This window comes from Polyodon spathula, chromosome 21 (genome assembly GCF_017654505.1).
Source record: "Polyodon spathula isolate WHYD16114869_AA chromosome 21, ASM1765450v1, whole genome shotgun sequence".
Lineage (NCBI taxonomy): Eukaryota > Metazoa > Chordata > Actinopteri > Acipenseriformes > Polyodontidae > Polyodon > Polyodon spathula.
The window spans coordinates 13826981-13840738 of NC_054554.1; the positions used below are offsets into that span (position 1 = coordinate 13826981).

A 13758-nucleotide genomic window follows, 5' to 3' on the forward strand; every position below is an offset into this window, starting at 1 on the left:
GAGTAAGGCACTTCATCTTTAACTTGAACATACATTTTTTACAGTTCCCTTTCAGTGGCATTTGCAATCACTTTGCTGACTCTAAACAAAGTGTTTTTTTTTTTTTTTTAAATGTTATGCAATACACAAAGGGCACACATCTGAATGTGGTCAGGTGCATACCCATTATCTGCCAAGCTCTTATGAACCTTTGGGGACACCAGTCACTTAAAGGGGCAACAGTATAGATGGCATACAGTTAACTGTTAAAAGTAACAGTTAGTAGGGTTTGTTGCAACCTCCAAATTGGGTATCCAGAATAGAAAGAGTTAATCAAAATTATTTTAAAAAACCCCAAAACTTGGTAGACCTATTTAAGGCTGCACCATCCAACCCCTTTCCCAAATCACAACAAAGACTCTACTTGCAAGCAAAGTTTGTTTGAATGTGGTTATACTTGTCATTGGCCCTTAAGGGGCCCATATAAGTGGTCATCCACTAAAGCCATGTGCTTAGGACTCTTGTTATAATAGAGATTCACATGAGCACTCAGTAGTGGTAAACAGCCATCTGTGTACAGCTGCTTCTGCAGCACTGATAGTAGTTACAGCAGCTTGTCTGTAGCCTCTAGTAGATCAATTTATACCAACTGGTATATCAGTTGCAATTGACTTTAGCACTGTGAAGCTGACCACTTGCTGGAATTGCATTTTTGTTTCATAAGTTTTACTGTATTACTCAATACATTACTGTAGAGTCAATTATACAGATAGTAGCCATACATTTTAAGACTTTGTGTAATTGTATAAAAAACAAAGTGCCTTTCTTCCCCCAAGCCTTTTGTACAGTATGAGGTACTACCTCTTGTTGCCTTGGTTGCTATGTTTCTTTGCCAGTACTAACACTAATACTACTTTCATCAAAATGCCATTCATATCATCTTGTGTATACATGTCATTGTGTGCACGGAACATACGACACAATTCTAAAGTTATTTATTTATTTATTGTTTAATTAACAGCATTCCCTGAGTAAAATCTTTGTTTTTGTGATTTATAATAAGTGCGCATGATCTAGTGTAGGGTGTTTCTAATTAAAACCATTTCACTCAGTTTAAGCAGACAGAACCCAACCTGCACTAGATGATACCCTTGTAACACTAACGTTTCACATACGATGCATTAGTTTATATTATCCTCAATATTACTGGCAGAAAGCCTTCCCTGCACCACGTCATAAGTCTTGCTGGCAGTGGTGCTTCATAGAGTTGGGACTGCAGGCTAAATCTCAGGTAGAGCTTCTTGTCCCTTGGGTTAGCTGTCTGGGTAACTTTTAGCATTCCGTGCAGGAAACAAACAGTATGGAATTAGATTACCCTCATTCATGTTTTTAAAGTGACTTTAATTTATCCCCCACAAGACAAAAACATGTTACCACAAGGAATAGAGCACCCTGCCCCTTTTACAGACTACAATGCCAGATTTCCAAAGTGCTCTGGCTTATTTAAATCCTCCATTAGAATCAGACCATCTTCAGTTCAGGGGATTAAAACTTTTATAGTATCTTATTTGTGCCGTGCCACTTATTTTGTAGTGTTTGACCAAGGCATGCGCTCATTTAAGATGGCGGAATGGGTGAAAACAAGACACTGGAATAAACGTTCAAAAATTGGTCCCTCATTTATCCTCTCCATTCTTATTGGTCTCAATTATTGCATATTGTAGTCTGTCAATATGGCTGTACATATTACTTGTTCATAATACTTGCCTGTTTCTATTGCAGCATAGAAGAGTCTTTGTAGAACTTTATTGTGTTTATGATTTAACAAAATTAATTCAAAAGTAATAATACAATAATGATTTATATAATCATCATCAATAATAATAATAATATGAAGTAAGTGTTAATTAACAGCACATCTTCCATCTTCAAATTGAGCCCTTAACCACTGTTTTTCAGAGGTATTTGTAAATAACAAGAAACATATTAGTTTCTTCTTGTATATAACTATTGCCACACAGTGTCATTCAACTAGACAAACCCCTCAAAATCAACAGTAACTTAATACAGTACTGTATATTATAAATAACCCTGTTTCCTTTATATATTTGTATTTTTCCAAACTTATTGGAATACCAATTAAATGGGTGCAGTACATACGCAATATTTAAACGGGAGTTCCCTCTTGAGATTTATTTTTATTTTCCGGTGATCAAATTCTTTCCTCCTCTCTGTACTTTTTCATTTTACATTTTTCATTTTTTGTTCAGTTTCAGAAGGAATTTCACTTGTATTTATTCATTCAACCCACACCTCTCGTCCCAACCTATGTTCCTCCCTTTCCCTTATCCTATCCAAACCTGTCTCAGCGTCACAGCGCTGGAAGGGTGGAGATTTAAAGCAAACTTTCTTAGGAACTCCTTCAGTCCCAGATCACAGCCACTCCATCACACCTGAGATACAGGGCAACTGCAAATGGACTAAAGATCCTCTTTACAACAGAAGAATAGTGAGTACTTACAATCATTACCGATTTACATGATTTTTATTGAATAATGAAAATAATACATATATATGTTATTTACATTAATAATATTATATATATATATATATATATATATATTTATATATATATATATTATAAGAATATATAGTATAAATTTTATTCCATAAATTAAGTCACGTGTAGTCACTATTAATTCTATTCACATTTCTTCTCAAGAACTCCTGAGACGTGTTTGAACTTCTTAGTTAACACACATATATATATATATATATATATATATATCTATATAATATATATATACAATAATAGATTATATAGTATATATAATATATATATATATCGTATATAAAGCAGTTTTCGAAAAAAAATTGTTTTGAAAACTTATATAAAAATCCCCAATATTTTAAGTATTATACAGTATGCTAGCTATACTGGTGTGTTTTTTTTTTTTATTTTGGCAATAATTTAACAGTATATGGTTATACAGTTTACAGCTTTCTGGTTTCTTTAAAGATCTTACTTGTCAATACACATGCCACTTTTTCTATATTCCACAGAAACAACATACAACTAGTGTTCTAAGTAGAAAGAAATTACATACAGAAGAAAAATAATATTTTCAAGCATGCACTGTACTTAAGGTTTAATACATGCAGACATATCGGTACATGCCAAATACTTATTTACATACACGTTAGAAAAAAGAAAAGAGTAGTACATAATTATGAAGATTTGGATATAATAGAAATTATTTAATGGATTTAACTTGAGCATATCAGACTTGTTTTGTATTAACCAGTGCACAAAATGATCTCACTTTCTATCAATGTGCCTGTCTGTCTAAGTATGTTTTCTGTACGTGTGTGTGTGTGTTCTCGTTATTCTACAATTAAGAGCAGCCAGTGATTAAGGAGATAAGTGTGGTTTAGTCAGTCATTAACCATTTCTCATTCCCAAAACAACGAAGTTTTAACAATTGTCTATATATATATATATATATTAAATAATATATTATATATATAGATATAGATATATAATTATATAATATAAATATATACCTATAGATTTCTTAATGTAATAATTTTCATATTCAATAGCTATGTCAATTGATTTTTTTTTAAACAAAAACCTAATGCAAGTTAGCTCTATTCGATTACATTGTGGTTAGATTGAATATAATAAAGTATACAATAAATACAAATAGGTCAGCACTTTTTAAATACATCATTGTTTAAATACAGTATATGTGTAGAACAATTACATTTTCGTGAAAGGGGAGGGAGGGGCACTGTTCAAAAGTGGCACATTCCCTCCTGCAATATTTCATAAACTATACAAAATCTATACATATTTCATAAACTTTTGAATCCTGTAATTTCTCAGCACAGTGCTTTTTCCTGAATCCATGCTCTCATAATATTCCTCTTAATGAAACCTCTCTTTGAGTCTTCTCGTGGAGGTAATTTAATGAATGAATGAGTGAGATTGTTTCAGAGCCCCAGGCCTGACCGAGCCAAGGCAACTTGGCCTTTTAATTAAAGCCATTACCCTGCCAAGGCTTACCTGAGCTAAGAGAAAACCCCATCACTCCAGCAGAGTGAGATGAAAAAACAGCATAAACCCACTTTGTTTGAATGTCATGTCTCGTTACATTAGAAATCAATACCGCATTCATCTTGAAATGCTACATTCTACACCCAAAAGTAGTAAAACCTTTTAAGCATTTGGTTTTCCAGTTTAGATTTCTGTAATATTAAAATAGAATGTATAACAAAAAGTATATTTGCTTACTCTGGATCCCAAACTTTTGCATCACACTACAGAATTAACAAATTTTGCTTCATAAAGTTGAATGACACCTGCTGAATAATGTTCTGTTACTATTGAATTACTGCACTGTATTTTAAAACCACATGATTCACACTTACCAGTCTCCTGAGGTGGCCCTTCTCTATTTGATCAATCAACCAGTCGACTGTTCACTTCTACCCCAAATTCAGGATTCCTGTGGCTACTCTGTGGCTGTTCTCTAGAGATCAGCAAGTTCATTTTTCCTCAGCCTGTGTGAATGACTGCATGCAAGTATAGTGACCTGACACCCCTTATACACCAGATTGTCAAGAGACACATTCTTTAGGTGAAATATATTATACGAACTATTCAAACTAACACAGATTAAAATCAATGGATAATATTCTATTCTGTGTAAATGCATGTTATTATATATGCATCATTTAACATTTTAAGTCATTTATTTCTTCAAGAGATAAACACAAGGCAAGATTCATCAAAGTGCTTTTAAGTTGCGTAATTTTCATTACCACTCACAAACAAATTTTAAGTGGAAATTACAACACCTTGGTACATCTTTACCTTGTGCAAAATATATCTTAACAAAAAAATAAAATAAATAACCACCCAAATAGACCTGGTTGCAACTGAAAATGTCTGGTAAAGTAAGTGTCCTACCCATTACCTAGCAGCATACTGAAATCCCTCCTTTGGTTCCCAGATGCCATTGAGATGCTCAACAGTGCTGAGGGTTATAAGCACCACCGTCTTTGCGTTGGCTGTCCTGCTGGGAATCCTGGCGGCCTACATCACCGGCTACCAGTTCATCCACACAGAGCAGCACTACCTCTCCTTCGGACTGTATGGGGCCATCCTGGCCCTCCACCTCTTCTTCCAGAGCCTCTTTGCTTTCCTGGAGCACCAGAAGATGAAGAAGGAGGCCAAAAAAGAGACCCTGAGTAAGACAGTGGCCCTATGCATCGCTGCCTTCCAGGAAGACCCTGACTACCTGAAGAAATGCCTGCGGTCTGTCAAGAGGATCTCCTTCCCTAACCTCAAGGTGGTCATGGTGGTGGATGGAAACAACCCAGATGACATGTACATGATGGAGATCTTTAACGAGGTCATGGGATCTGAGTTGACGGGCACCTGCGTGTGGAAGGGTAATTACCACATGGCCCCCGAGGGAGAGAAGGACTACACCCTGGAGGAGGGCTCCAGACGGGTGACTGAGGTTGTGAGGAACTGCAAGTACTCCTGTGTCATGCAGCAGTGGGGCGGAAAAAGGGAGGTCATGTACACGGCCTTCAAAGCGCTTGGGGACTCGATGGATTATATGCAGGTGAGCAATGACACTGAAACACAAGGTTTAAGTAGAAGTCTTGAATTCTAGATAAGATGTTGCTGTGGAATGTGTGATGTGGATGCAACAATTAATTGAGTCATCAATTATTGATCGCCATGGCTTGCATTTTGTGAGCCTGTGGTGGAGTGTCCCTCCCCTTTGTTTATTATTTTGATTTATGTATTAATGCGAGGGCGAAAGCCGTCAGATATTATTATTATTTGTTATTATTGTTATGTATTGTTTGGCCGGACGAGCGAGATGCCATCCGCAAGGTTATTGTTTTTATTTTTTAAAACTTTGTGAGCATGCGTGACTGATCAGCTACTGATTACTTAACTAGCTGACAGTCAAGCATCCTTATTTAATCTCGTGCAGATTAAGACTGAGGGGTAATGAGGTAATTTAATTAATAGCTAGTTTAACCCCTTGGCCAGAATATAAAAACCTGCAGCTGCCTGCGCTCGAAGAGGAATGTCAGAGGAGAGACGGAAGTTTTGTTTTGTGTCTTTTGTTTTGTGTCTTTTGTTGGTTTAAATCTTTTGTTTGTGTATTAATAAATATATTGAGTGCCATGGCTCAGTTTTCACCGGCAGTCTTTACTGTGGAGTGTGTTTCTGGTCTGACGTCACCCTGCGAAGCCATCCTGTTCACAGAGCCAAAATTAAATAATCATTGATCAATCAATCACCCTGGTGCCCTACTTGGAGCCTCTTGTATGTAATACTAGCACATGCATGTTTTCTGATGTATATGAGGGCCAGTCTACATTTTCTTGCTTGTTGCTTCATCTTTGAAACTCTAGAGCTATTACTCTAAGATAACTAATTTAATAGTTTTAGTCTTGCGCTGAAAATTAATACATGTTGGAAATGTACATCACACTGGATCAGCTTACTGGTCTACTGTTTGTGTTTACGTGGAGTTATTTTTCTATACTATAGTGCTAGACCAGTCAGCAGTTTTCAGTAGAGAAAGACTAATTTCATGACTTTTAATCCGTCTTTGAGAGTAATTTGGCCTCTCGCAAGCAATTAAATGCTAATGGATACACGCACATTAGTACATTAACTACACTGTAGCTACCCTACTTGCACTTCTGTTCTATTATTTAATACATTTACCACAAAATTATACAGCAGGTAAAATCACTTAAATGTAGGGTGCAACTACATGTCGTAAATGTGCCTTTTCCAAAACTGTTTCCAACAAGCCCCAACTGCTGCGTCTTCTACACTGGACCTTTTTTGTAACTAAGCATAGATACCATGGCCTATATTTTTCAATGTGGACAAACTTCTGTCAAATTTCCCTGCACATGGTAAATGTTTGAAGCAGGCAGTGTCCACACATCTGTCCCATGATTCTGTGCATAGTGTTGTACAATGAATGCCATGGAGTTTCAGTACACCTAAACCCCAACCCCCGGTCTATCGCCACCTAATGAAGACAGACTCTCCTTCAAGATTGTTACCTGTTGAAATGTTCAAGCAGCTGAAAGAGGCCCATAGAACCTTACCAGATCAGAGCAGGCATGCAGTTAATGGCGTTTGGCAGGCTGTTCTGCGCCAGGAGATTATGAAGTTGGCAGGTGCTCTACACAGTACACCTTGGCTCTGTTACATTGTAATGAATGATAACGATCTGGCCTGGCATTGAAATACCTACAGCTGTGGCCAAAAGTTTTGTATCACCCTATAGAATTAACACATTTAGCTTCATATCGAATGAAACCTGCTGAATAATGTTACTTTAACATATAGAATAACATACTGCTTTGTAGTTTTACATATAAACAAAAAAAAAAACTAACAATTTGGAAAATGTGACATTTCAAAATCTAACATGAAATACCACTGTTGTAGACTTTTGTAGTTTCTTGATTACATGATGTTAAATAAAATATCTAAATTATGTACACACACACACACACACATATATATATATATATATATATATATATATATATCCTACAATTGTAGGTGATGCAAAAGGACTTCAGAAGTAGAATATGTGAGTTAACAGTTTTGAGAAGCTGAGTATTTAGTTGCTTTCGGTGTTACTAATTTAAAAATAGATTTTTTTTTTTTTTTTTGAGGATTTCATTTTGAATAGACCTGATAAACGAGACATGTCAGATTTAGAAATGTCACATTTTTAATATGAAAAATCTTCAAAGTGGTATGTAATTCAATATGTTAACTTTTTGAAGCAATTGTAGTTAATTCTATAGGGTGGTAAAACTTTGCATTGATTCAAATCCAATGATAAATGACCAGGTAAATTGCACTTTATTCCAAACTGTGCTCTGCAGCTAAACAAATGCAAAAATATATCTCAGGAAACTAATTCTTCAAATTCAGTTTTTTTTTTATTTTTGGTTTAAACATAATCTCAAAGGTTACTACAGGTAAATGAGAATGAAGTAAGTGATAAATATATTTGTAGAACCTTTCCTACATTTTTTTTTTGGGAGTTTGAACATGTCTTTTCAACCAAGTGACTATTAAAACGTCGCTGGTTTCATGTGCCACCCAATACAAAACTTATCAAGCCTATCTAGGTGTATCTACCAAAAGTATGATTATTAATTCATATTATTATATACACTGCTTTCTTTTAAAAAGCAGCAATGGCTAAAGCCACACCCAGTCAAATGTGCAATGCTGTGGTAGACAGTATACGTAGGTATATACTGTATACATAAGAGTCATGGAAAATCCCAGGAAATATCCTACCTAATCCAGACAGAGGAACTGTTCACTTGAAGAAAAAAAATACTTCAAACCTCATTCAAAGACTTCATAGAATTACTTTAAAACAGGAAACTAATTTGTTTATCCTGAAAGTAATTCTTAAGTAATTGTAAGTAATTAATAGTTGCTGACCAATACATTTCAATGTCTTTTCTTACCTCATCTTAGATTCATAAACATTTTACTGGTCCATTATTGAGATTACAGTATTAATTTAAAGATATGCAAATGTTTCAACATATATAGATGAACTGCTGCATCTTAATACATTTGCAGTAGGTCACATGGTCTGATTGAAGCTGGACCATTGGAGGGATTTTGAACTACAACCTATGATGTGATTAGGTACTAGGAAGCAGCAGCAACTTCTCATCTAGTGTTATATTTAATATGTTTTAGTGTTCACTACCGGTCTTTTGTAGTTGCAGCGTACACTGTGTGTTAAATCTCTCCCGTGTTTGATCCTGTGTGTTTGTCAGGTGTGTGACTCGGACACTGTCCTGGATCCTGCTTGTACTATGGAACTGCTGAAAATCATTGAGCAGGATCCCAGAGTCGGAGCAGTTGGAGGGGACGTGCAGGTAATTAATCTCTGATGAGAGATCACCGTGTCCTCATTTCATTTTAAAGTGTCTCTGGGTGGCCTTCCAGATAACTTACTTAGCCGTAAACACCATTCTCTTACCACTCATTTATTTACAAAATTTAAGGACTGTTTTAAGAGGTCCTAATTACCCTCCTGGGAAACTCTTTGAGAGTCATGAATATGAAATATATTTTCAATTCCTCAATAGCTTTCATTTGAGCTATAGTTAGAGGTGAATCCTCAGGAGTTCAGTGGCTTACATTCATTTTGTTAGGACCTATTCATGGGTAACCATGGTATCAGACAAGTGTACAAGCCAATATCATGACTCTGATCACTGAGGTGGAACGACAGGGGCGGTTATTATCTCATTGGGAGTCATGTTATTGCTTTGTTCACTCAACCCTACCCTGATGAATATCCCATATTATAATACAAAGACCCTAAACCCGTTATTGATATCAAAATGTTCGACAGGACATTTACAAAGACTTTCTCAAAGACTTCTCCACAAAACGGTTGCTAATAAGCTATTACTGTATGATTGAGCGTTCCTCAGTGGCACACAAGCAGGGAGTATAGGAACAATACCTTATTATTTTAAATTGGTTATGGCTGATTAAATAATTTCATTAATTATTAAGATCTCACTTGTTTAGTTTTAAAGTAAGCATGTGTCAAAACAAACATGTTTTCCTTTAAAAAATGCTATCTGTACCAATGTAAGTAAAAGAAAGCTCTCGTTTAGCTTCAGGTATAAGTGTACAACCCAAATTATAAGTGATCAGAAGAATTACTGTAGTATTTTAATATGTAACTTATCAAACTTCCTGTCTAGCAATGAAGCTTAATAAAACGTTTCCTTTCTTTTAATACAAACTAGATCCTGAATAAGTACGATTCATGGATCTCTTTCCTGAGCAGCGTGCGCTACTGGATGGCCTTCAATGTGGAGAGGGCCTGCCAGTCCTACTTCGGCTGTGTCCAGTGCATCAGTGGGCCCCTGGGCATGTACCGCAACTCCCTCTTGCAGCAATTCTTGGAAGACTGGTACAACCAGACCTTCTTGGGCAGCAAGTGCAGCTTTGGGGACGACCGCCACCTTACCAACCGGGTCCTGAGCCTGGGCTACAAGACCAAATTCACTGCCAGGTCCACGTGCCAGACTGAAACGCCTACCAAGTACCTCCGGTGGCTCAACCAGCAGACACGTTGGAGCAAGTCCTTCTTCCGTGAGTGGCTCTACAATGCCCTGTGGTTCCACAAGCACAACCTTTGGATGACCTACGAGTCTGTGGTTACAGGCTTCTTCCCCTTTTTCCTGATCGCCACCGTGATCCACCACTTCTACCGGGGCCGCATCTGGAACATCCTGCTCTTCTTTCTCACGGTGCAGCTGGTGGGCATGATCAAAGCCACCTACGCCTGCTTCCTCCGGGGGAATGTGGTCATGATCTTCATGTCTCTTTACTCGCTCCTCTATATGTCCAGCCTACTCCCGGCCAAGATGTTCGCCATAGCCACCATCAACAAAGCCAGCTGGGGCACCTCTGGCCGGAAGAAGATTGTGGTCAACTTCATCGGCCTCATCCCCGTCACTGTGTGGTTCACCATCCTGCTGGGAGGGATCTCCTACACCATCTACTGTGAGACTCAAGACCCTTTCAGTGAGACTGAGATAGCTTTCCTGATCGCTGGGGCCGTCTTATACGGCAGTTACTGGATCATACTCCTCATCCTCTACCTGGCCATTGTGGCCAAACGGTGCAGCAAGAGAGAGGAGCAGTACAACCTGGCATACGCTGAGGCCTAAACACTCTGGTGCTACATCTACATCAACCTTAACTGGGCAATGAAGTAAACTATTTTCAGTCTTAAAGCACATTTTAGGGGTACAACCCCTGGCCACTTCTCACTCAAAGACCACAGCACTTACACTGAGAGAAAAGCAGCGTGGTTTCTGTATGCTGCAAAGGTACTAAGACTGAGTGGGGAAAACAGGTTCTGAAGGGTCCCAGGTAGATTTCCAGCAGATTTCCAGCAGTGCCAACTTATTTTCTACCTGTTGCTACTGGATGCAATGTATTCAATTAAGACTGATAGAGGTAAGAACAAAGTGTTGGGCTCATTTATTGTTAAATCTTAATCAGGTATTAAAATAGCTAAGAGGTCGATTTGAATCCCTATGTTGCCTTACATTTATTCAAAGCAAGGTGTCTCTTGCCAACTTCTAAAATTGATTTTCTTTACACTACATCCAGGGATATTTTGGAGGCACACTTACAAATACGTACATCAGATCTACATTTTTAGATGCATCTAAAGATCACCAAGGCGTGATGAAACTTAGCATGGCTATTTGTTAGCAGTAACGTTCGTTAGTCCCTGAGAGTACGAAAATCTAAGTCATGACGACCAACTTATTCATGGATTCTGGTTTGTGATTAGTTGAGCTGAAGACTAGTAAAAGCTCAATATCTTTGGATGGACACAACAAACATGTATTTTACTCAAACAAATACAGCTGTAACAATCATAAATTCCGTAGACAAATATCTAAACGCCAAGCAGACAAACATTTCGGCCAATCTTTTTCTTGTAAATTAGACCACATTCCAGTACATACTTTTCCTGGTTCTATTTTATTTTAAAAAATCCACTTAGGTGGGTTTTTTTTAATTTTATTTTATTTTACAATGATTCCGTGTACCAGTTTAGTGAACTATAAAGGCAACTCAAAATACTCACACATAACTAACTACACAATCTATGCATACAAATGAATTAATGAAATGCACTGTATACTTTAAAACATTTTATTATGAACTGATCATTTTGAGTGCACATCAAAACCCTTGTTCACCAAGTCTGCACTTTGTGCCAATAACAGAGTGCAGGGCAATAATTTTGTGAGGCAAGACCTCAATTACCCGTGCAACCCATGCATCAAACACGACAGTACCAGCTGGTTCCAGCACAGACTCACACTGGTGAATCCTTTTCATAAGTAGTCCAATATTGCATTTAAAGATTTCATAAACAATATGATGCGTTTTTGATGTTTTTCTACTCTGAACTTTTCTATTTATTTCTTTAAACAAAACAGCTGATCTTTTGTAATTTATGAATATCTCAGTCATTGAGCCTTTATTAACAACTTGAAATGCATTGAAAGCAAGACTTTTTGTTTGTTTTTTATTTAATTTTGTAATTTAAATATTCTGTTTCTGTAAGAGTTACAACCAAAGAAAATAAATTTCCAAGTGTTGAGAACCTATACAAAATGTGGGTTAAACAATGTTGAGACTGATTTGTTTTTAGCCACATTGTCTGAATTTGTTGCACATCTTTATTAAACTTCAATTTAGGTCAAGGACAAGCAAGATGTTTGCAATGCCAGAAGTGTGTGCTTTGTGAACCTGGAAAAGCAATCTGAATTTCACTGTGAGAAGTGTAAAGCAGTTTAATGCACTGTGCATTGGTCAGTCTGTTAAATGATGCTCATTTGCTGCTTTTGAAAGTCAATGTGGGGTTACAATTTGGCTGCAGGTGCTCCGGTACAGTTTGGGTCAGTTAGGTTTTTTTTTTTTTTTTACTAGCAACCCAATGCACTGAGGTACCCTTTTCAGCACTACAAGCACCACAGCATCGTATTGCAGGCAAGTTAAAAACAGAAACTGTCAAAAATTGTTACAGTAACCTTGAGCCATTGTGGTCACCTAAATGTGATCAGAATGTCTTTAGATGTGGATTGCACTGGCCTGAGGTAGTTATTTAGGGATAGATACGGCTATGGATTATCTAAGCAGTTTTCACTTCATTAAGTGATGTAGATAATGGAGTATATTTTAATGATCTTAACAGTTCTAAAACACGTTTTATTGTCAACTTTATTCCATTGTATTTCTTATTGCAAAACTAATGCTAATGAATAATGTCATAAATCTTACCTTCCATTTTTTCAATCCCATACCCCTCGACTTACAAAGATATTTCTAAGTAATTTGTCATCTGTTCACTTGTTTTCTTCAGTAAGGAACCACTTGTTATTTTAAAGTTTATTTTTTTATATAAAATCTGTGATATTTTAGTGTTAATTCAAGACATATTAATACAATGAATCTCAGTATTCAAGCGTTTAATCCAAACAAAATACATCCCAAATGTTTTCAGTCCAAGTTGATAGAACAGGTCACCAGCTCAGTCTGCAATTCTACATGCACATTGTAATGTGTGTCTTTCTAATGCATTACAAGAAATGGCCTTCACTTATACTGTATATGTAGCAGTGCTTAGACTGATGTATTAGTGAGCTGTAAGATCGTACACATTTCAAAAGGGATAGCCACTGGCCTCCGAGGTCATATTACTTTATAGCCTTGTTTAATTTACATGTGTTAAAGAGTTATGATTTTTGGCTGGTTTTACAGAACTTATCTTGGTATACCTTACCTTGGGTAACATTAGATATTCCAAGATCAGTGCTAATTGGGGTCTGTGAAACCAGAAATGAGTGTCTTTGGGGAGAATCAGTTTCAATGAACTAAACAAAAGACCTAAATACAGCCGGCCTTAAACTCTATTAACCCCACTGGTGTGTGAATATAAAACAACTAAACCCATTGTAAATAGTTGGAAGAGGTCTGCATGTACAGTATTTAGATTAATTAAGGTTTAGATTAATAATATAGACCCTTTGTCTTTTTAGTTTGAAACCAAACAACTATGCAGCTACTTATCTATCTGAATATATATATTTTTATTTTGTAAATTATCAACATATATGTACTTTACA

General features: G+C 36.6%; 1 protein-coding gene across 1 annotated transcript; it reads left to right on the plus strand.

The window, feature by feature from the left end:
• The first annotated feature begins 2417 nt into the window (after positions 1–2417).
• LOC121296654 (hyaluronan synthase 3-like) lies at positions 2418–13749 on the plus strand. The gene is made up of 4 exons (XM_041222419.1): positions 2418–2488; positions 4998–5618; positions 8857–8958; positions 9847–13749. Exons 2-4 carry the CDS (start codon positions 4998–5000, stop codon positions 10774–10776), a joined length of 1653 nt encoding a protein of 550 aa, XP_041078353.1. The 5' UTR covers positions 2418–2488; the 3' UTR covers positions 10777–13749.
• Positions 13750–13758: the final 9 nt, after the last annotated feature.

Bases quoted from the DNA above. Each gene is read 5' to 3' on its own strand.
- LOC121296654 (XM_041222419.1), top strand. From the start codon at position 4,998: ATGCCATTGAGATGCTCAACAGTGCTGAGGGTTATAAGCACCACCGTC. The intron at 5,619-8,856 runs GTGAGCAATGAC...TGTGTTTGTCAG, and splicing joins ACTCGATGGATTATATGCAG to GTGTGTGACTCGGACACTGT. The intron at 8,959-9,846 runs GTAATTAATCTC...AATACAAACTAG, and splicing joins CAGTTGGAGGGGACGTGCAG to ATCCTGAATAAGTACGATTC.